We start from the raw sequence: 22,273 nt of genomic DNA, 5'->3' as shown, positions 1-22,273 counted from the left end.
AGCCTGGGTAACAAGAGTGAAACTTTGTCTCAAAAAAAAAAAAAAAAATTGTAGTTAATATATGCAAGTAAAACTACTATAAAGGCCTGTGCTGTGGCTCATGCCTGTAACCCCAGCACTTTGGGAGGCTGAGGCGGGTGGATCACAAACTCAGGAGTTGAAGACCAGCCTGGCCAACATGGCGAAACCCTGTCTCTACTAAAAATACAAAATATTAGCGAGGCATGATGGTGGGCACCTGTAATGCCAGCTACTCGGGAGGCTGAGGCAGAATTGCTTGAACCCAGGAAGGGGAGGTTGCAGTGAGTTGAGATGGCGCCACTGCACTCCAGCCTGGGCAACGGTGTGAGACTCCATCTCAAAACAAAGAAACTGAGGGAAAACAAGAACAACGACTAGATATGGAAGAATTTTGGACACAGGGCAGATAAGAAGAATAGGTTATGTTTTTGGCAAGGATGATAAAGAAGGCATGAGAATGTGATTTTCATTTTGGGAAGAATAAATTTGTCCAGAGGTTTTTAAAGATTAAGTTGAAGGGATAAAAAAGAATGACAGATAAAAGCGAATGGGTGTAGAAAGTCGTGGGAAGAGAGAATGGGGGAAAATCGTGAGAGGTCATAACAGATGTATTGGCTGGGCATGGTGCCTCATGCCTGTAATCCCAGGACTTCTGGAGGTCGAGGTGGAGGGTCACTTGAGACCAGGAGTTCCAGACCAGCCTGGACAACATGGAGAAACGCCGTGTCTCTCTGGAAAAGAAAGAAAAAAGAGCCTTTTCACAAGATGGCACCGAAGTGAAGAAAGGAGCTCCTAGAGCCAGAGCAAAGGCTTCAGAGGCAAAGAAGGCAGTGCTGAGATGTGTCCACGGCCACAAAAAAGAGAGGATGCACACATCACGTCACCCACCTTCCGGTGGCCCAAGACACTGCGACTCCGGAGGCAGCCCAAACATCCCCGGAAGAGCGCCCCGGGAGAAACAAGCTGGGCACTGTGCTGTCATCAAGTTTCTGCTGACCACCGAGCCCGCCATGAAGAAGACAGAAGACAACAGCACACTTATATTCACTGTGGACGTGGAAGCAACAAGCGCCACATCAAACAGGCCGTGAAGAAGCTCAGTGACACTGATGTGGCCCAGGTCAGCACCCTGATTCCGCCTGATGGAGAGGAGAAGGCGTGTGTTCCACTGGCTCCTGATGACGATGTTTTGGACGTTGCCAACAAAATTGGGATCATCTGAACTGAGTCCAGCTGGCTAATTCTAAATATATGTGTATCTTTTCACCAAAAAAAAAAAAAGAAAAAAAGAAAAGAAAGAGGAAGAGAGAGAGAGAGAGAGGAAGGAAGGCAGGGAGAAAGAGAAAGAGGCAGGAAGGAAGACTGATGGACATCTTACCTCACCTATGTAAAGCTGGTTGGGATGGAGGGATTGGTGTCCCCCTGTGCCTGCAGCCCTCCTCTGTCTTCTGGACTGTGGAACGCTCAGGTGGGATAAAAGAAAACCCATCTGCAAAGCTAACACTAACTTCGAACCCTCCCTGGCCGAAGGTGCTGCCGCTGTGGGATCTACCCTGTCTGGAAAATATCAGCTTTCCCTCTTTGAAAGAACAGCAGGAGGGCGCTGTGCCTAGAGGAAGGAGCCTCCAAAGCAGCTCCCCTTAAAGGTGACATTCTTCATTACTGCCAAGACCCCACAGAGCTTCTCCATGCACATTCTACATTCACGAAGGATTCTTTAACAGCAAACTCCCAGGAGGCGAGGCCATCAAAGATCAAGGTCTCCGACCTGGAGATTTTATGAGAAAAGCATCTAATATAGGACTTCCTCCAGCTGCAATAGATGGGGCCACACCGGGCAGCCTTTCGGGAGAGGATTCATCCCTGGAGGACCTCAACACCTCGTTCTTCAGGCCAGGACCAGAAGGAGACAAAACAGGTCTGGTCACCTTCAGAAATAGCACTCTTCAGTTCTGGACTTCAAATTGTTAAAAGTTGCCCTTATTTGTGCCACATTTTCATTCTTTTTTTCTTTTTTTGAGGCGGAGTCTTGCTCTGTTGCTCAGGCTGGAGTGCAGTGGCATGATCTCGGTTGACCACAACCTCTGCCACCCAGGTTCAAGCGATTATCTTGCTTCAGCCTCCCAAGTCGCTGGGAGTACGGTGCCCGCCGCCACGTGGGTCCGGCTACTTTTTGTATTTTTAGTAGAGGCGCAGTTTCACCATGTTGTCCAGGCTGATCTCAAACTCCTGACCTCAAGTGATCTGCCTGCCTCGGCCTCCCAAAGTGCTGGGATTACAGGCCTGAGGCACTGTGCCCACCGCAGGATGCTAGCTAGCTGCTCAGAAGCCGCCCAGCACGTGTGGCTGGCTCCTCGGGAGCAGATGGCCTGGCAGACCCCGTGCCAATCCACTTGGCCTTTAGGCCTCATGATGTCCAAAGCAGCCACCACACCTCTCCTCTTCCCCACCCTCGCGGGGTGAGATGGCCCGGGAATGAGCCTTCCCAGCAGAAAAACATACATCAGAAGAGAAAGATTTTTATCAAAGATGAGAAATGAGAAAAGAAAAACAGCCTAGAGCACCCGGAGCTACGTAGAGCACCCAACGATGGTCTGGTCCACAGAGACCCGAGTGTGGGACTCCAGTCCGCCTCCCCCCATGCCCGGGCAAGTGTTTGAAGGCATTTCCTTCTTCCCTGCAGTGTCCGCCTGGCCGCCTCAGTGTCATCTTCATGTTCCTGGAATTTGTGACACAATAACAATGAATGCCAATCAATATTGCTTATGTTATTTCAATGCAAATTCTCGGTGAACTTCGGAGCTGCGTCTTCATTTTTCCTTTAAAAACGCACTTCTAACTGCGGTGGGTGAGTGCGAGCGCATTCGGAGCAGCTGGAGTCTGTGCTTCCAGGCTGCAGTCCCCAGAGTTGGCCCCAACACTCCACTTCTATTAGTTTTGCCTGTTTTCCCCTTTAGATTGAAAAGCTGACAGCGGGCCCCAGACATGGAGGGGCCGCCTTCCTAGCTCGTCTTCCCTCCGCCCCCCCCACCCCACCAGGGCGCTGCGGCCCCACTCCCACGTCCACTGGCAGGCCCGGCCCCTCCTGGCCGCCAGGTGACCTCAGCCGCCCCACTGGCCCCAAGTCCACCGCACACCGCAGGCTGCGCGTCCCCAGGCCTGGACGCCTGGACCCCGGGCCCCGTCCCTCCCGCGCAGCTCCGACATCCTTCGGGGTGGTGCTGGGAGGCGGCGCAGAACTGCGGGGGGCTGGGTTCGCGAAGCGGCGAGGACCGGGTCGGCGGCCGCCATCCGCACCTGAGCTCCTCCGCCCCAGCCTGCGGCGTCTGCAGGTCCCTCTCGGCGCTGAGCCCCCGCTGCACCTGCACCAAGGCCACGGGGCGCATGCGCGGCCGCGGGGGGCTGGGGCCTGACCGGGAGGGGTCCTGCGGGCCCCGCATCCCCGCGCCCACTGCGGGACTCGCATTGGGGGGCGCCGCGCCAGGCTGCAGACCCCGCCCTTCCGCGTCCCCACCCCGGCGGCCCGTGCGGCTCCCGACAAGGCTTCCCGGCGGCTCTGGGCCGGGGCAGCCTCGGGGCCCCCTCTCCAGGTCCACTGCGGGCGCCGCGCTCAGACAAAGGCGGGAGACGGAGGGGGCGCCGCTGCCGTGACTGCTCCCGGCGGCCGCGGAGGAGGAGGACGACTTGGCGCTGCGGCCGGGCCAGGGTCGGGGAGCTCCCAGGCGCGCGGCGTGGGAGCAAGGGGCGGGGCGGGCGGCGCCCATCACGCGCTCCGCGGCCCAGTCCCGAGCCCCGCCGGGCGCCCCTCGGGCCGGGCGCCCCCGCCCCCGCCCTCCGCTCCCCTCGCGCTCCCCTCGCGCTGCCCGGCCGCCCTGTCGCGCCCGGCGAACCCCCCGGCGGGTGGGGCGGGGGCGGCGTCTGCCCCCACCCCCGCGATCACATGGTGACCCCCGGCAGCCAATGCAGTGGACGCTAGGACCCTGCGGGCCGCGGGCGCCGCGACTGCACCGGCGCCGCCGCATTATAAATACTTCTCCAAAATGCGGCGCAGCTCCCTGCGCGCGCCCCGGCCGCCCGCCGCCTCCGCCCCGCGCCCCTGAGCCGCCGCCACCGCCGCCGCCGCCGCCGCCGCCGCCGCCGCCGCCGCCGGTCCGAGGGCGCCGCGCCCTTGCCCTGGGCCCGGCCGTGCCCGCCTTCGCCCGGCCGCGTCCCCGCGCCGCTCCGCCCGGCCGGGTGCATGCATTGTGGGCCTCCCGACATGGTCTGCGAGACGAAGATCGTGGCCGCCGAGGACCATGAGGCGCTGCCGGGGGCCAAGAAGGACGCGCTGCTCGCCGCCGCCGGCGCCATGTGGCCCCCGCTGCCCGCCGCGCCCGGGCCGGCCGCCGCGCCCCCCGCGCCCCCACCCGCCCCGGCAGCTCAGCCTCGCGGCGGGGCGGGGGGCGCGGGGCCGCCCGGGGGGCGCGGCGTGTGCATCCGCGAGTTCCGCGCGGCCGAGCAGGAGGCGGCGCGCCGCATCTTCTACGACGGCATCATGGAGCGCATCCCCAACACGGCCTTCCGCGGCCTGCGGCAGCACCCGCGTGCGCAGCTGCTCTACGCCCTGCTGGCGGGTCAGTGCGCCGGGCCCCCGCCTGCCGCAGTCCCTCGGGCCGGCGCAGAGCCGCCTCGCCCCGGCGTCCTCCCGGGGACCGGCCTGGGGAAGCCCCCATGTTCTGCCGCGCCGGGCTCCGCTCAGGGGGCTGGCCAGGGGCTTGGGGACGGGCGCGGGGCCTCGAGCGGGCGGGAGCCGGGGAGGGTCCGGGGTCCCCACCTGTGTCCCCGCCGCGCAGCCCCCCTCCCCTGTCCCCTCCTGACATCCTGGGTGGGGGCGGGTGCCCTGGCAGGTAGCGCCCGCCGCGGCTGGGGCCCGGCGAGTGCCTAAATATAATCCGCGGGCGGGGGAGGCCGCCTCCCGCTCCGTGCTAATTTATGAGGGGAAGACAGCCGGCGCCTCGGGGGGTGCGCGCGCCTGGCACAGCCGGGGCGGTCGCGGGGGGCGGCTCCCGAAGAGTTTTTCGGTCCCTTCCCATTGAAGCTTCCCGTCGGGGTTGGGGGGGGTTTGCTCCCATTTTGCAGATGAGGAGCCTGAGGCCGCGTGGGGACGGTACGACTCCCCCAAGGTCACAGCAGCGAAATGCGGCTGGAAGCAGTGTGGGTCTCCCTGCTCTGTCCCTGCCCTCGCAGCGCCCGGAAGCTGCCTAGGAAGGGCTCTGGCTGGGGTCCTGGGACAAGGGGGCCCGGGAGCCCGGTGCTGGAACTGGGATCCCCTCCCGCCTGCCCCGCGCGGGGCCAGGATCTGCCCATCTTGGCTTCACCAGGGCAGAGTGGGCAGGGCCCCTCCCGGCACCCCGAGGGTGGAGGGCGCGCGCGCCGGGAGCGGGGCTTGGGGCCGCTTTCCCGCCGTTCCGGGCAGGCTGCCGGGGGCAGGAAGCTCAGAGACTCGCCGAGGCTGTTTCCAGGCGGTGGGGACGGGGACGGGGGCGGGGTTGATTTTACCACAGGAAGCTTGGAAATGGGGAGCAGTAGCCAGCACCCGGGATGACCCCCGCTCCTCCATCCAGAGCGTGGCCGGCCGCGGCATCCCCAGTGGGCTTCCCGAACAGCGTCTCCCGGGGCCTGGGGACCCCGCGCCGCGCCGCTGACCCGCGCCCTCTGCCCGCAGCGCTGTGCTTCGCCCTGAGCCGCTCGCTGCTGCTGACGTGCCTGGTGCCCGCCGCGCTGCTGGGCCTGCGGTACTACTACAGCCGCAAGGTGATCCGCGCCTACCTGGAGTGCGCGCTGCACACGGACATGGCGGACATCGAGCAGTACTACATGAAGCCGCCCGGTGAGTCCCCTGCTGCCCCTCCCCGCCCTCCGCCCCAGACCGCCCTCGGGGGCACCCACTCCAGCAACCTTAGGGCAGGCCAGCGCCAGCGTGGGTGGGCCTGGCCCGGGGCCCCTGTGGTCTGAGCCTTCTGGGTGACCGAGGCCTCCGGAGTCAGCAGGGCTGGGGGAGGCAGAGCCAGCTCCTCCCTGAGTGGCCTGAGCTGGCCCCGCGACGCAGTGGCTCCACCGTTCCCTGCTCTGGATGCGTCTCCCTGGCGCCGGCTGCGGTGGGGCAAGGGCCACTAGGCCCTGTGGGTCCCCTCTGGCGTGCCTTGTGGGGCTGGGGTTGTCCGCAGTGCCAGAGCCCTGGGGGGAGGGGTTCTGTGGCAGGGTCTGGGGACCCTCTTGGGGCACAAAGAATGGGGTGGGGGCAGGGGTCCTGACCTTGAGCTGTGGCCCTCACTTCTGGCCTGGTCTCAGGGTCACTTAGCTGGAGGTCTTGTCGCAGCTCCTGTGGCCTTCTGTAGCTGGAGGGGCTGGGGCCAGGCTCAGGGGAGCTGGGGATTGCTCTCCACCTCCTGGCTGGCCCCCAGCTGCCCGGTCCTGGGAAGCAGAGCCATGTGGTTTCCCCCGTGCTGGCAGCCCTAGGGGTGAGGCGTCTGCTCTGTGGGTAGGAGGCTTCCTCCTATGCTGGAGGGCCTGTGGGCCAATGAGAGGGTCAAAGTGGGCCTGGAGGATCGGGCAGGGGCTGGCAGGAGTCCCGCCAGTGTCGGGAGGAGTAGTGGCTCTGGCACCACCCTCTCCCACGGCCTTGGCACCTGCCGCTCTCCTTGACCCTTCCCAAACCCAAACAGCGCATCTGAGCAGCCCCTGAGCCCTGGCCTCCCTGGGGGAAATGGGCCATGAGGAAGCACAGGCCAAAGCAGCAAAGAGGGCTCTGGCGGGCACGTAGGGCATGGCCCTGCCCTCTGTGGGCTGTGGCCTACCTGGTGTGGGGGGTACAGGGGCAACTGGGGGGGCTGCAGAAACAACCCATGAGGGCAGAGGCCGGATGCTGACGGTCCATGCTGGATTCTTGGGAGCTGCTTGTGCACCTGGGGAAATAGGCCTGGGAGGAGCGAGGTGAGCCAGGGCTACACAGTGCTGGATTTGCCGCTCCCAGGATAGTCCTCATCTCTGGTCTTGCCTGGGTAGGGAGAGGCCAGAACCCCTGAGTTATGGGCAGGCCGGCTGGTGGGAGGGGGACTGGTCCAGGACCCCCTCCCTGGAGGTGGAGATGCTGTGTAGGTGGAGAGATGGGGGCTAGCTGTGGGAGACCCCAGAGGCTCCAGGACGGGTTGAGGACCCTGCAGCTGCACAGAGCTTGGAGAGCCAAGCTGCTTGAGGCTGTGGCGCTGGCAGCGGTGCCCGGTGACTCCCCCTGGCTGCTTCTCCTGAGGGGCCCTCAGCCCCTCCTTAGCCACCTTCCAGGCCTCAGTGTCCTGCACTGAAGCAGACAGAGGTCCCCCTCATGGAGTCAGTGGGCCGGTGGTTGCACAGAGGGGTGGCGGGGAGGGGTGGGAGTGCTTCCCGTGGCTCGGGGCCCGTGCAGAGCCTCCTCGAGGAGGAGGCAGGAGGGGCTGCAGGCAGGCTGTGTGGCCCTCGCTGGCCAGCCCCCCGGCCTTCAGAGAGGTCTCTGGGTGCCACCTCTGACTTTGGCTCTTGGAGGTGACCAGGCTTCCCCTGTGGCCGATACCTGTGGGTTTCCCCCACAACCGCCCTCACCTTGCCTGCACCCCTTCTCCTCTTCTGCTGGTTTCCCTCCCCGCAGACTCCACCTCCTGGCTTCACGCCTGACTTGAGGGGGGAATTGGGCTGTGCCGTGGATGGGGTGGTGGCCTAACTACGTGGCTCACTGCCGGGAGAGGCCAGGGCCAGAGGGGCCGTCCCCTGTCCCCCACTTGGATTTATAGGAAGCGCCTTCTGGGCTGCAGGGAACCTCCTGGCCCCACTTTCCTAGCCCCTGCCCCTCGCAGGCCTCTGCTGTGGGTGCTGGAGTTTGCTGTGATGGCCCGGTGACCCTGGGTGGCCAGGAGCCACAGCACTTTGGTTGGACCATGGCCTGGTCAGGGCTGCCTGGGCCAACTAGGCTTTCAGTCTGGGAGTAGCTGGGCAAGGCAGGGGCCTGACTGGCCAAAGCTTGCCTAGCCGTTGGTCTCAGAGGAGGGACTCGGGCCTTCAGCAGCCTCAGGCTGGAGTCCTGGCTGTTGGGCTGTAGGTAACAGGTGTTGGTCGGGCTTTCTCTGCTTAAGGGGCTCTGGAGTGTGGTGGGGGAGGGGCTCTACTGGCTTGTCCTGAATAGTGGCTGCCCCTTCCCTTAAGTCCAGCAGAGCTGGTAGCTAGGCCCCTGGGGCAGCCGGGATTGGGTGTCCCAGTGCCCTGGCTTGGTGTCTGGCTGGAGTGGGCAGCCCCAAGGGGACCCCTCCCACACCCTGGCCCTGTCTCGTGCCAGAGGTGCAGGGGCCTCCCCAGCCTTCCTCACCAGGTGTCCCCGGCCACCTGTCCTTTGCAGGCTCCTGCTTCTGGGTGGCTGTGCTGGATGGCAACGTGGTGGGCATTGTGGCCGCACGGGCCCACGAGGAGGACAACACACTGGAGCTGCTGCGGATGTCTGTGGACTCGCGCTTCCGTGGCAAGGGCATTGCCAAGGCGCTGGGCCGGAAGGTGCTGGAGTTCGCCGTGGTGCACAACTACTCGGCGGTGGTGCTGGGCACGACGGCTGTCAAGGTGGCTGCCCACAAGCTCTACGAGTCTCTGGGCTTCAGACACATGGGCGCCAGTGACCACTACGTGCTGCCCGGCATGACCCTCTCGCTGGCCGAGCGCCTCTTCTTCCAGGTCCGCTACCACCGCTACCGCCTGCAACTGCGCGAGGAGTGACCGCCGCCGCTCACCTGCCCGCCACCCCGGCCACCCTACCCGCCTGCCCGCCTGCCCGCCGCCCGCCGCCCGGCGCGGCTGCTTTCAGACGCTCACCTTGGCGTTTGTGTTGGGTTTTCCCTCTTCAACATCCTGCGGTTCTCTGGCTGGTTCTGAGGGGTGCGGGGCTGCTGCTCTTCCGCGATACTTCGGTGGGGGGGGTTTGTTCGTCGCCACCGCCCCTCGCCCTTCCCCGCCCACCCGGGCAACTTGCCACGCCTTGAAGAGTGGCATCTTGGACCATCGCGGCTGTCCTGGAAGCTGCCCTGCCCGCTGCCACTGGGGGAGGCCCAGCCTTGCTCACCAAGCACAGAACCTCTGCGACAGAGCCCCGGGCTAGGCTCCGGCCCTGCCAGCGGCCCGGCGCCACTGCCCGTGGAGGCCCGAGCTGGCCACGGCACTGCTTTGCTCCGCGCATGCCGAGGGTGTGGCCCGGACCAGCATGCCGCATGCACACAGCCCTGCCCTGCCGCCCTGCTCAGACTGGACCCGGAGACCCGGGCCGGTGAGCACCTCTGTCCCCAGCCCGGAGCTGGCCATGGGAGGGCCTGCCCCTGCCCCAACCCCGTGGAGGGCCTGGTCTGCCCCATGCTGCCCGGCTCTGTCCTCGTCTGCTTTGCTCTGACATCTCAATGCCTTCCTTTCCTCTGGCTCCGGCCCCTCCCTTGCCTGGGTTTGGCTGGCTGGCGTCATCACCCAGGTGGCTCCCATGGCATCCGTGGCACAGCCAGGGTGGGGGTCCAAGGGACCCGTCTCCCCACTGCCCACTGGATCGCGGTGGCCTCTCCCCGATGTCCCCAGGGACCTCGTGCCTCTGGCTGATGGTCCACCCTGTGAATCTTACCAGCCCAGGCCGCTGCCTACAGCGCCCAGCCCACAGCTTCTCCCAGCCTGAAACCAACCCGTTTTCTAATAAGTTATTTAGACAGAATAGCACTCTGCATGACTTTAATTCTTGGGACAAAACGGTAGTTTGTACCCTAAGACAGTTTCTGGCCCAGTGTGATGGGGGTGGGTGGCCGGGTGGGTGGAGTGTTTTGCAGTTGGAAATCTGGAGGGAGACCCTGATTTGGTGTCATTTTCCTCCACGGAGCATGCCTCCCAGCCCTGGCCTGCAGGGTGGGCAGGGCAGGGGGCTAGGGAGCCCACAGCCTCCAGGAGGAGGGGCAGGGTGCTGTCGGGCTGGGTGGGAAGAGGGGTGGCCGCCTCAGCTCCCACTGGTTGTGCTCCTGGTCTCTCCTTCCTGAGGTCACAGGCAGGGGCTTCCCTGGGCGGGGGACGGCCTGGAAAGGGAGACAGAGGCAGAGGGTGCTGCACATCCAGCCTAGAGGTGGCAGGAGGAGAATAAAGCCTTGCCCGGACCCTTCTGTGGGGAATTGGGGAGGGGTGCTGCAGGCAGGGTGGGCCACAGAGCTGGGTCCCAGGCACCAAGGCCACGTGCAGGGCCACGGAGGGACCGTCTTCACGAGGCGCTTCAGAAGTAAGCAAAGGGATGGAGAATCCCGTGTCCAAGGGCCTTTTGTCCTGTTCGCAGTTGAGGTGTGCAGAGCCCTGTACAGACCCTCCCCGTGCACTCCTCCCTGGAGGGCCTGGCTCCCGCTCGGGGTTGGGAGTTTTGTAGACTGTACAGAAATCGGCGCCCTATTTTCTTGCAGCTCAGATTTTGTTAATCTGGAATATACAGACAGACGTAAAGTGTTTTAGCAAAATGGAAACAAACAGTTGTGCCTTTTTCCTCTTTTGGTTTGGGTTTGGCCTTGGGCTGGTCCCGGTTGGTGCGGGGCATGCTGGGGGCAGGAAGGGCAGGGTGGACCAGGTGGAGTCAGGTCATAGGGGTGTCCTGTCGGGGTGCCGCCAGCTTCCCTGGGTCCTGTGCCTTTGGAGCCTCAGGCTCCTGGGATGCAGGGCACATGGGGGTGGCTGTCGGAGCCCACTGATGCCAGGGCAGGGCCTGGAGGCCCAGAGACTGCCAGTGTCCCCTTGACATTGACCTGAGCTGGGTTCACTGCAGATCTTCCTCCTGGGGGTTGGTTATGAGAGCCCTGGGCGGTGTGGCCCTCTCCCATACTGGTGGCACCTGTGACCTGGCTGCACTGCCCTGTGGGTGGTGGGATGCTTGGCCTTTCTTTGCTGCCAGGATTTGGTAGAGGTGCCAGGAAGGGTGTATGGGGTGCTCTGAGGTGAGCAGAGGCACCGGTGTGCCTGTCAGGCTGGGGTGGAGCTGCCTGGAGCCCTCACCAGGCCAGTGTGCAGCTCAGTGGGGCCCTTGAAGGCCAGTGGGGGGCACATCTGTCCTCCCCCAGGCTGGAGGCCAGGTGCCCTCATGGGTGGGCCTGCCCTGGCCCGCCTCATCCCTCCAGCCAGGGATTTCACTGCTCTGCACATGTGCACTGATGTGAATTTTATACGTTTGTAGAAATTCTGATGTAACTTCTTCTACCTCTGAAGTGCCCTCCTGGGCCTTGCTGTCACATGGTTAGTGCGGCTTCCCTGAGTGTCTGCCCCTGCCCACTTGGCGTGGGTGCCCACCACTCAGACTCTGTGTGGCAAAGCCCGGGGAAAGCCAGCCTGGGGCTGGGCACTGCTCCAGGGGCTCCTGGGGTTTCTGTGTGTTTGGAAGCCTGTTTTTGTTGTGGAGAGGATGGAAGGCAGGAGAGGCTGGCGGTGCCCAAGGCCAGAGCTGGGTCAAGAACATCCTCGATGGATGAGCAGCACAGGCCTAACGAAGCTCTGGGCAGCTGAGGGCCATGGCACCTGGGGATGCCCTGCACTGCCCAGTGCCAGGGGGTCTTGCTCAGCAGGGTGGGCTGGCCCTGGGCAGCTCACACCGCTCAGGTGCGAGTGGCTGCAGACCTGGCCCCTGAGAGTGGGAGGCCTGCATGTGCCAAAGCTGCCATGCGGTTTGGCCCCCAGAAGGGCTCCTGAGCATAGGGAGTTGAGCCCCACAGGCCTGGCGATGTCTCCCCCTCCTTCCTCTGCCGAGCCTTGCTTCCTGCTGGTGTCGCACTCTGGGGCTGGGCAGCAGCTGAGAAGCTGCCCCTAGAGGGAGGGGCCGAGGGCTGGGTCAGTCTGTCCCAACTGGTGGACAGTGGGGAAGGGTTGGCCTGGTAGGCCCTGTGGACAGCAGACCTGAGGACACTCCCTTCCTGCTCTGGGTGTCCTCTGAGAAGGTGGCAGAAGGCTGCAGGCACCAGAGGAGAGGGCATGGGGATGCCTTGAGCTCCCTGGCTGTATGGCAGGTGGAGGAAGCTCTCTGGGCCGTAAGAGTCTGGCCCACCTGCCCCGGGGCACTAGGGCTGTGCCTGTGGTGTGAGGACAGGAACTGGGGTTCCTGGGCTCTGCTGGTGCCTGGGCTTTGTGGGGGCCAAAGGTGGCTGCCCCACTGGGCAGGGGACTGTGTGGGCCCTTGTGGGGTCACCTTCCTGTCAGAGCCCGAGGGACGGTGGGACAGAGTTGCCCCCATGCTGAGGGAGCCCGCCGCCGTCCCCCGTGGGCTGGTGCTGCAGCTGTGCATCCTGTCTGTTGCCTGCTGACCTGCTTGTGTCTGTTTGGAAGCTGCTTCTGTTTGGCCACAGGCCTGTGTTCCTGGGCTGGTGGCCACAGAGCTGATACTGGGGTTTGAGTTCCAGACGGGGTGGACCCTGGAGTCCACTTAATCTTCGGTGCCACAGCCCCTGTGCTCCCAGAGGTGGCGCGATGCTGCCCGGGGCCACAGCTGGGTGAAGGAGGGCGAGCCGACATACCATTGTTGGATGTATTTTTTTAAACAGCAATAATTAGCCATTTTAAAGAAGGGGTATACCAGTGTGTGTGCACGTGTTTGAGCATGTGTGCATATGTGTGAGCATGTGTGCAAGTGTGTTCTTGCATGTGTGGTGTGAGCATGTGCATGTGCATGAGTGTGAGCGTGTATACATGTTTAAGCATGGACATGTGAGCATGCATGTGAATGCACGTGTATGGGCATACATGCTCATGTGTACACGTGTGAACATGCACGTGTGGATGTACGTGTGTGGGTGTGTATGCATGAGTATATGTGTGTTCTTGGGTATGAATGAGCATGTATGTGTGTGAATGCACATGTGTATGTGTGTACAAATTGTGTGTGAATGTTCATCTGTATGTGTACATGTGTATGAATGTACATGTGTATGGATGTACATGTGTACACATGAGCATGCACGTGTGTATGAATGTACATGTATATGTGTGTATGGACATATATGTGCACACATGTGTATAAATGTACATGTATGAAAGTACCTGTATGTACATGTGTATACATGAGCACGCACATGTGTACATGTATGAATGTACATCTATGAATGCACGTGTGTATGAATGTACTATGTGTATGAATGCACGTGTGTATGAATGTACACGTGTGAATGGATGTATGTACACATGAGCATGCACGTGTGTACATGTGTACGCATGAGCATGGATGCCTGTGTGATGCAGGTGTGTATTCTGAGGGGCACATGTGTGTGAATGTACGCATGCATAGGGTGTACGTGTGTGTACTCGTGTGTGGGCATGTATGTACTCGTGTATGTGTTCTGGTGTGTGGGTGAGCATGCACATGTGCATGGATGTAGGTGTGAGCTGTACAGAGTATGTGTGTTCCATGAGCATGTGGTGTGTATGAGTGTCTGTGTGTGTACTTCCATATATGTGGCTGTGCAGGTATCGGTGGTGGGGGGCTGGCAGTGCCTGGGGAAGCAGGTTCCTCCCCACCGCTTCCCTGCTGGGCCCCCAGCCCCAGGCCAAGCCTCCCTGGCCCCTCTTGCCCCTCAGTGGGGCAGGGCCTCAGTGGGGGGCCTGAGCAGCTCCAGGGAGGCCAGGCTGGGGGAGCACAGGGGTGGGGTTCACCTGCTGCTGTTTGTTCCCGAAACTGTACTGTGAGCCCACGGCGGGGGCAGACTGTCCTGAGGCCCCAGATGTGCCAAAACAGCCCCTAGGGTGGGGGCGAGCGAGTTCTGAGGAGAGGGGCTGTGGGGGCCTGGGGTGGGTGTGCACCCCTCCCCTGAATGGCTCCCAATGCTGCTGTTTTTCAATAAAACCAGAGTTGAAGGCACCTGGCTCCGTGCTCTCTTGGGGCGCTTACTGCCCACTTGTGGCAGGACTGGCTTTTGGGGAGGTGGGTCCCCACCCTTGGTTGCCCCATTTGGCCCCCACCACCTTTCCCTTCTTCCCTGGCCACCCACTTTGCTCACTTTGGCTCCCCTACACCTGGCCAGGCTGCCCTACAGCCAGCACTGCAGCCTGGAGGGAGTGTGATCTGGGAGGTGGGGTGGTGGTGGTGGTGACCCCATTGCTGAGGCTCCACCCTAGCAGGCATCCAGCAGGAACCCAGCTGGGTGGGCTCTGCCCATTCACTCTCACACCCAGGATCCCCTGAGCAGCTCACGGGCCCTGCTCACCCAGCTCTGTGCTGGGACCCTAGGCACCCTAACTCCTGGCAGACAGCTTGGCACTCAGCCCCCACCCCATTCTTGCCACCCTAGTGGGACCCCTGGCCAGGTCCACCAGGCCCTGCTGCTCTGTCCTCCTGGCCCTGGAGTCTGGGTGCCAATAGGGTGTCGGACCCCTCCTGCATCTGGGGTTCCCAGTTCCCGTGGTTATCTCCATCCTTGCCCTGGCAGCCCCAGCAGCTGCCTGCCAGCCTGGCCCCCTCCCTTGGAGGAACAGCGGTGCCAAGGGGGAGGGTGTGAGGTGATTGGACATCAGAGCCCACCAGGATGGGGGTGACTCCCAGTGTTTGTGAGGGAGGACGCCAGGTCTGGGGTCCAGGCTGAGTGCTGCAGTCCAGGGCCTTGGTGGGGAGCAGGGTGTGGGGGGTCTCACAGCCAGTGAGGCATGGGGTGGACACAGATCCCTGCCCTGGCAGGTGCCTGTCAGGATGCCAGTCTTGTTGGCAGAGGGAGTCTCCCAACTGTACTGCCCAGTCCCCTGGGCCACTTTCCTGGTAGGGTTTCTGTGGCCACCCTCCCACCTTCTCCACCCTCTGCACCCCCGCTGCCAGGCGGCAAGCTTCTTCCCAAGGGCAGGACTGCCCCTCAGCCTGGAGGGCTATGCAGCCTTGGCCTGGGCTCAGCAAAGCCCATCTGGGGCATCCCGCTGAAACTGCAGCAGGATGGAAGGCTTGCGTGCAGCGGCTGCATCAGGCCTGGTGGGGCTCAGAGTGCTGCCACAGAATGCAGGCAGGGGCAGCACCGCCCTAGCAGGAGGCCCCAGCAGAGGCTCTGAGCAGCCTGTTTGCAGCCACTGGTCACCAGCCTGCAGGAGGCTCATGGGAGAGACCTCATGGCCTGAGAACATGTGGCCCCAGGCCGCTTCCCTGGCAGAGGCCTGCAACGGGTGGGCAGGCCTTCTCACAGAGTGGCCCTCTGGTCCTCCTGAGGCATCAGTCAGGAACATGAGCCCCAGGAGCCCCAGTGCCTGCTGGCAGGCTGTGTTCTCTTGGTCTCAGTACAGGGCTGCACGCTGGGCCGGCCTGGGAGGACGGTGTGTGCCCTGGGCCGTGGCTTCCTGAAGCGAAGGGAACCAGTGGGGGCACACCACAGGCATCAGAGCTGGTTGCTCCTAGGGCACCTGCCAGGGGTGAGCAGCTGATGAGCTGTGAGGGAGCCCCTCCCCTGAAATCCATGGGAGAGGGAGCCGGGACTCCCTACCCTCTCTGGAGTGTCTGGCCAGACCCAGCCTTGGTCACTCCCAATTTGGGGCACTCAGCCCTGCCCTGACCAAGTGGCTGGGGGTTGTGGATGCGGCACTTCCCACTTACAGGAAGAATTCACTCAGACAGGGATGAGGAAGGCTTTGCACAGGCATTTACTCCAGGGGACAAAGGGCCACCCCAGCCCCAAAGGGTTAATGCATCCTGGAGTGTCCTGGCACGCAGAGCTGGTGACCTTGGGGGAGGCCACACAATGGGCTGCTGGAAACCAGTTCTTTCCTCCCCCGTTGCCTGGGGCTACAGACAAAATGAAGGCGAAAAATGCGGGGGCAGGGGTGGGTGTTGGTGGGGGAGGAGGGGACCCGGAGGTAGCCAGGCTGTTGCTGGGAGACTCAGTGCGACTTGGTCCTAGTGAGGGCCCCAGGCCTCCTGCAGTGGCACCAGGTGTCCCCACGAACGGCCGGCACTCAGGCTCACCTTGAGGGGTACCTGCGGGTGGCAGCCAGAGGTGAGCCCCAGGCCTGGGCCAGCCATCCCCAGCCAGCTCCCAGACCCCATGCAGGGGGAGCCCACCTGCAGCCCACAGGTGCACATGATCAGCCACATGCACGCTCGCCACACTTGCCAGTAACAGGCTTAGGCCACATCCACCTCCCAGTCATGACACCTTGATCTTGGTGGAGGTTCCCCACCTGCCAGGGCCTCTGTGCCAGTGGGCAGGCTTCGGCCGGCAGACAAGCTGCCCTTGGGCAGCTGGGTGTGTTCTGGGGCATCCCATGCTTGCCCCTCAGGGTCCTTCCCCGGGAGGATCGGTGGCTCCCAGAGGCCAAGACAGCCAGCCCTCCCCGGGGTCCCGGACCCTGAGCGGACCAAGCCTCCACCACTCCCTCTTGACAGAGCTGGAGGGGTCCAGCCTGGCTGCAGTCCCTGTTAGCTGAAGTGAGCAGAGGTGGGTGGGGCTTACTGGGTTTCAGGGATTGCCCAGCCCCCACTGCTGGGCCTGCTGCGGAGCAGCCATCTCACTGCTGTAGGGGCCATCTTGGGCTGGGGCTGCACCCTGCGGCCTGGCTCTTCTGCCCTGGGGGTACGGGCCTCCCTCACCTTGGGCTCTGCTAGACCCGGTAGGGCTGGGTGTCCCTCACCTGAAGCTGCAGCTCCAACACCTGCACCTGCTCCAAGGACTCCATGGTCCTCCTGACGAGAGCTAGAACATGGGAGAAAAAGGTGGCCCCACTGGTCTCTTGACCTTGGGGAACTTCCAGGCCTGAGTCCTGCCCCGGCCCCTGAGCACCCTTGTTTCCTGTGTCCACTCGGTCACCCGAACCAGCTGTGGGGTCTCGATGCCCACAGGTAGCCCCTGCGTGCCCCACCCCTGAGGCTGGGTCCAGCTTCCCCGGCCCCATCCACAGTCCAGGATGCCTCTCACAGACCCCCTGGCCTTCGCTGCAGCGCCCCCTCCTGGCCTGGCCTGCCACACTGCACTGGTCCTCATGCCTACCCCTTGGAGTCAGCTTGCCTCAGCTGGGGGTCATGGGGTGGGACAGGTGTCATGCCAGCTCTGTTTCAGAAGCTCTGGGGCTGGGAGGAGGGAGAGGCACAGGTAGCCCCCACCAGCCAGACACACCAGGACTGCAGGAAGCCCCATCCCCACTACTGGGTGAAGTTTGATGCAATTGTGACTTTGTGCCACGAGTGGGCTGGCCCCGTTGTGGGGACCTGGGTCATCGTGCAGCAGTGGGACTCAGAGCCCTGAGAAGGAAAGCCTGGGCAGGGGTGGGGGGCAGGACTCGCAAGCTCAGGCTTTCTCCGGGCTGACTTTGGATAAACATTCGTCTCATCCTTTTGGGCTTTGTGACACTGCAATGCAAAGGTGGTAGCAGGAGCCGAGAGTCGTGGTGGGTGCTGCCTTACTTTCCAGCCCTCCTGGCCCCAGCAGAGCCAGAGCTTCCCTGAGGACTTGTCCCTGGTGTGTCGTGAGCAGGGCGGGTGGCCGCCTGCGCTCTGTGACCCTTAGTGTCCTCTGTGAAGGAGCAGGTCACTGTCTGCAGGGAGCTGTCAGCCAGCAGGTGGGCACACGGTCTGTGTGCATGGTGGGGAGCCCTGCAGAGGGACCCCAGCCATCCTGGGGAGCTTCTTATGGGGGCAAGACTGGAGAGATGGCCTAGCCTAAGCTGGATGGTTGGCTCCCCATGCTGGCTGGAGCTACCCTGGGTGTGCAGAGAACAGGTCTCTCCTCTGTACCTGGTGGGGTGGTGCCAGTGACAGAGTGTGTGATCACCAGCAACTGCTCCTCAGAGAGGGGCAGCAAGTGTGGGGCTGGGCTGGCACTCAGCTGGGGTGCTCCCTGTGGGGCCCTTGGGAGGGCAGGCAGGGCAGAGACGCCAGGCACTAGACACCGCCTGGGAGGCAGGATCTAACCCCACCCTTCAGGGCTAGTGCAGGCCCCACCTGACCCCTGATTCCCCAGGCCCTGCAGTCCCTGGCCCCAAGTGCTCTTGACAGAGCAGGGCTCGGGCTGCTGCCTGCCTCAGGAGCTGCCAGGCCAGCTGGAGGAAGCTGCTCCCGGGAACAAGGCCTTTTGGGAATGTTTTCTTTCCTTTTTTAACCTACAGCTGAGCACACGTTATACTTGTTAAATGGTCACGTAAGATGGGTGTGTTTTCAAATGAGTTGCTGGACATAGTTTTCAAGTGGCAGAGCCCTGCTTTAGGATGGAGCAGGATGGGTGGGCACCAGGGATGGGAGCCTCACACCCCTAAGGGTAAGAACTGGTGGGTGTGGGGCTAGGAGGGCATGGTGACTGCCCCTTGGGAATTGGTGCCGGAAGCTTCCAGCCCTGATGCCCCCTGTACCTCTTCTCCCAACCCGTGAAGCTGCCCCAGCCGGTTACAGCTCTGGCCTGGAGAGTCGGGGGCCCAGCTCCACGTGGGCACCTGCTCTCCCATCTCACCCATGAGGCCACAATGGGATCCTCCATGGGACCAGTGGCTGGGTGTTGTGGGGAGGTCCTGGCCCTCCCTAGGGAGAGAGAGATCCTTGGCTTCAAAGAACCCCTTGGACTGATGGCTGGGGTGACTCTGCCTGAGCTCACTCACCTGTGGGCCATGTAGCTCAGCAGAGAGGGGTGGCCTGTGGGGCAGGATGGGACCCAGGCCTGAAGTCTGTGCTGAGCCTGAGGAGCCTCAGAGACTCCAACACCCCAACAAGAACAGCTGCTGCCAGCTCTGCAGCCTGGTCCCCAGTCAGCCTGGGTGGTACCAGTGCCTACTCCCCATCTTTCCAGACCCCCAAGACATGGAGGCCTTGGGCCTCAGACAAAGCGGCCTTGGGTGTCTGCAGCTGCTCTCCGGAGCTCCAGTCAGCTAGAGCACCCGGTGCTCTCTGGGAGGCTGGTGGCCCAGGCTGGACCCCACTTAAGCCTTTCAAGGGTCCCCACACCCAGGCTGGCCCCTCTGCCTGCCAGGACCCAGGTGACACAGCAGCATGAGGCGGAGCAGGTGCTGTGAAAGGGCCGACAGCCGGGAGGGCTTTCCTGGGCTGTGCCATGGGCCATCGAGCTTCCCCTCAGCCCTTTGTGAAGTCCAGGCAACCCTGTGCTACCTGCACACTCCGGGATCTGCGAGTCTTCCACTTCAAACAGCAGCTCGTCATGGATCTGGGCCACCAGCCTGGCAAGGAGGGAGGGAGTCACCCTGGGAGGCCAGGACTCTGGGGCGGGGGACCATCCCCACGGTTTCTGAAATGGGATTCTGGCACTGGGGCCCAAGAGAATGTGGCGCTGTGAGGCATAGCGGGGGGGACCCAGCCCAGGGGCACCACTGCCCGAGGCCACCCACTGTCACCAGGACAGCTCTGGGAAGCTGGGGGAAGGGGCGATAGGGAGACAGGCTGGTTGGAAGTGACTCTGGTCATTGTCGAGGAAGCAGGTGGCATGCCCAGCAGGAGAGGCTGAGCGCCCCATGTCCGCCACACCCAGGTAGGTCCCATGGGGGTGAGCAATTCATGTTCTGAACAGTCTGGGCAGGGATGGAGAAATAGCCCCTTGAGAACTGCTGTGGGGCCCTGACTCGGCGAGCCTCATGGACATCCTGGCTTCCTGCACCCTCAGGGCCTCTCGGAAAGGCTGGGCGCTCATTCCCGGCTCCTGCACTGGAGGCCTTGCTCTAGTGTACATCCCGCTGCCCCAGCCAGGCCCACCCTTCCCCAGCCTCCTTCCTGGAGCCCCTCAGGTGCCCCTCCCAGGGTGTCAGGGAGATAAGTGGGACCCGAGTGGGAGGAGATTCAGGTGAAATGCAGGGTGGGTCCCTGGGGTGGGACAGATTCAAACTCAAGTGCAAGTGCGTACAAGGCAGATGGATCATGGGCTCAGGGGCTGCGCTCTGCGGCTCCACACACTCCTTGCAAACCGGTGACACACACCTTGGGCAGATGATGCCTCAAATCTTGGTGATGTGCCAGACCCAGTATCAGCCCCTCCAGAGGGGTGGACTCAGGCAGTTCGCCTTGTGCCCTCAGGAGGGGATGTGCAGTGTGGGTGACTCACAGGATGAGCTGCTGGGAAGGATGGGGTGTCAAGGGGTCCCATGCTCTCTGTCCTCTGTGGGACCTTGGCTCTGTCGTCTGGATCGAGCCTTCAGGGGCAGGGTCACATCCTATCCTTGCCCTTGCTGCCCATCCTTGGCAGGCACAGATGGGGGCACAGCAGGCCCAGGGCCCTAAGGAGCTGGGCTACACGGGAGCCCTCGCCCAGCAGTGGTCACGGGCACGTGACGGAGATGAGCTGGGATTAGGGGCAGCCTTCAAGCCCCAGGGTAGAGGTTGGCCGTGCTTTCACTTTCCGCAGGAGACGTGGGCTTTGCAGCAGAGATTTCAGGTGACCTGCCCCAATCCGCCCTTCCTCTCTTCCTTCATGTTGGCCCCTTTGTTGCTGGGTGGGTGGGGTGGAGGTGGGGCTGTGTCCTCAGCTACAAAGGACATTTCCCAGGCTCTGTCTCAGGCAGGGTGGCCCAGGACTATTCCCTTCAACTTTCAAGGAGGCTATTATTATTATTTTTCCCTTAGCAGGGAGGGAGGAAAGGAGTGGGATGGAAAAGGAGACTCCAGCAAAGCTCTTGAAAGGAAGGCTCTTTAAAAGGCTGACTTCGAAGGGCTGCCAGGGACAGATGCTCTTCTGACCATTACCACTTTCTCCGTTTGCCTGGAAGGTGTGATGGCTGGAGCAGCAACCTCCATCATAGCACCAGGAGGGAACGGCAAGGAGCCAGAGGAACTTCGGGCCTGCTGCTCTGAGCCTCTGAAACAAAGTCAGCGACCACTGTTCTCTGGAGTTCTCATGGTGGGAGAAAAAGCTGCCTTCTGGAGTCTCAGCTGCTGTAGCTTGGGCCTGTGTCCCTGATCACCAAGTGCACGTCCTCGTGGTGTACATCCACAGGACACTAGTACGGTGGTGCTCACGCCCTCGTGCAGGCTGCCGCAGGGAGGGAAGGTGGGCGTGCGCTTTATGTGAAGCCTCTGGCCAGGGAACATGGGCACTGCCCTTCCAGAAGTCAGAGGGGCAAGAGAGCCCAGGCTGTCAGCACTAGCAAGCTTTTCTTACAGTAACTTCAAAGTCTGGGGCAGAAGTCTTGGGCTCCCAAGAGGACTTACTTTTCAAATGGGCAGAAGCCTCAGAAAAGGCACTTGTAACTTTTTCCAGATTTAGCAGAAGCGTTTTTCACACTTCTTGAAATTACATTGTGAAATTCCGAACTGCTGGTGTGGCAGGAACCTAAGAATAGGTGTAGTTGTCAGTCACACATCATTCTCGCAGCCACTGAGACATGACTGTGCTTCTAGCTGGGAAATGGGGCGCAGGAAGAAGAAGGAGGACACCCGTCGTCTCTGTGTGGGGCAGGTGAATGCAGGGCCTTGGATCTGCTGGGTTCCGGAAGGGTGCGGACCTCTGCTGCAACTTCTCATCCCTGCTCCTGAGGGTTGGCCCACAGAGCTGCCATGTCCTGCATCTGGACAGCCTGACTGAGATCACTGCACCAGTAGGAGAACGTTCCAGAAGAGCCTCACCATATTGCCCTGTCTGGGGCCTGCAGCTCCCTTGCGAGGGACGCCCCCAGCCCCGCTGAGCTGCTTTGAGGACTCATCCTGAGAGTACTGAGGCCTGATGTCTCCATGCCGACCCGCCTTGAGGAGGCCCAGGGGAGGGAGCACAGGAGCACCGACACTTTCTGAAACCCAGGAAGGCCTTTGCATAAAGGGCCTGCGTCAGAACAGACTGGAGACCAAGCTGCTGGTGCAGGCCTGTGAACACTGGCCGCCAGCCTCCTGTTCTGGGTCCCACCTCTCCAGTCCTTGCAGGATGTGGACTGAGAGGCGTGAACGAACGCCATTTCCCTGTCACAGGGACTGTGGGTGTGAATGGGGACTGTCCTGTGGCCCCAGCCCACCTGGGTAGACCCCTGGGGTGGCCAGATGAGGCTCTAGGGTCACCGTGTGCTTCCCAGTGATCGAGTTTCACGTCTGCCACTTCAGGCAGATGCCAGGCCACCCTGAGCCTTCACTGTCCCTTCCAGATACCATCCACAGTCTTTCACATTGGTCCTGGAAGAAGAAATCACATACACAAAATGTAGACAGTGGCGTGTCCAATATTCCATACAAGTCTGCTTTGCATTTTGCTATGAGAAGCGTTTCTTCAAGACAGCTGAGGGCTGACAGAAAGGTGACTAGTTCCTGAGTAAGAAGTTCTGTTCAGCTTTCAGAAGGACTCAG

At 62.2% G+C, this 22,273-nt stretch overlaps 3 protein-coding genes across 6 annotated transcripts in view; 1 reads left to right on the top strand and 2 right to left on the bottom strand.

Moving 5' to 3' along the window:
• Positions 1–430: 430 nt before the first annotated feature.
• LOC118152039 (uncharacterized) lies at positions 431–4,169 on the bottom strand. The gene is made up of 2 exons (XM_035292417.3): positions 1,400–4,169; positions 431–752 (listed from the first exon to the last, which is right to left on the bottom strand). Exon 1 carries the CDS (start codon positions 4,041–4,043, stop codon positions 3,024–3,026), a length of 1,020 nt encoding a protein of 339 aa, XP_035148308.3. The 5' UTR covers positions 4,044–4,169; the 3' UTR covers positions 431–752; positions 1,400–3,023.
• On the top strand, positions 4,074–13,909 carry NAT8L (N-acetyltransferase 8 like). The gene is made up of 3 exons (XM_035294618.3): positions 4,074–4,634; positions 5,726–5,890; positions 8,423–13,909. The coding sequence occupies exons 1-3, from the start codon at positions 4,259–4,261 to the stop codon at positions 8,788–8,790; spliced, it is 909 nt and encodes a 302-aa protein (XP_035150509.1). The 5' UTR covers positions 4,074–4,258; the 3' UTR covers positions 8,791–13,909.
• Positions 13,910–15,640: 1,731 nt separating this feature from the next.
• POLN (DNA polymerase nu) overlaps positions 15,641–22,273 on the bottom strand; it is a 161,537-nt gene continuing 154,904 nt past the window's right edge. Inside the window, exons 23-25 of one of the 4 annotated variants that reach the window (XM_008993707.6) lie at positions 19,109–19,176; positions 16,651–16,712; positions 15,641–15,997 (exon numbers count right to left, since the gene is read on the bottom strand). In XM_008993707.6, the coding sequence (XP_008991955.5) occupies positions 15,917–15,997; positions 16,651–16,712; positions 19,109–19,176 (211 nt within the window). In that variant the 3' untranslated portion in view covers positions 15,641–15,916. Of the gene's footprint in view, positions 15,998–16,650; positions 16,713–18,716; positions 19,177–21,884; positions 22,103–22,273 lie in introns of those variants that run through there. The other 3 variants (XR_013533228.1, XM_035294609.3, XM_035294610.3) reach the window with 3 other exon arrangements.

The sequence above is a fragment of the Callithrix jacchus genome, chromosome 3, assembly GCF_049354715.1.
Source record: "Callithrix jacchus isolate 240 chromosome 3, calJac240_pri, whole genome shotgun sequence".
Classification (NCBI taxonomy): Eukaryota; Metazoa; Chordata; class Mammalia; order Primates; family Cebidae; genus Callithrix; species Callithrix jacchus.
This window is presented reverse-complemented; position numbering and strand designations above follow the sequence as displayed.

Excerpts from the sequence above, each read along its gene's own strand:
- NAT8L (XM_035294618.3), top strand. The coding sequence starts at position 4,259 with ATGCATTGTGGGCCTCCCGACATGGTCTGCGAGACGAAGATCGTGGCC. Across the intron at positions 4,635-5,725 it reads GCTCTACGCCCTGCTGGCGG|CGCTGTGCTTCGCCCTGAGC; the intron begins GTCAGTGCGCCG and ends CTCTGCCCGCAG. Across the intron at positions 5,891-8,422 it reads GTACTACATGAAGCCGCCCG|GCTCCTGCTTCTGGGTGGCT; the intron begins GTGAGTCCCCTG and ends TGTCCTTTGCAG.
- LOC118152039 (XM_035292417.3), bottom strand. The coding sequence starts at position 4,043 with ATGCGGCGGCGCCGGTGCAGTCGCGGCGCCCGCGGCCCGCAGGGTCCT.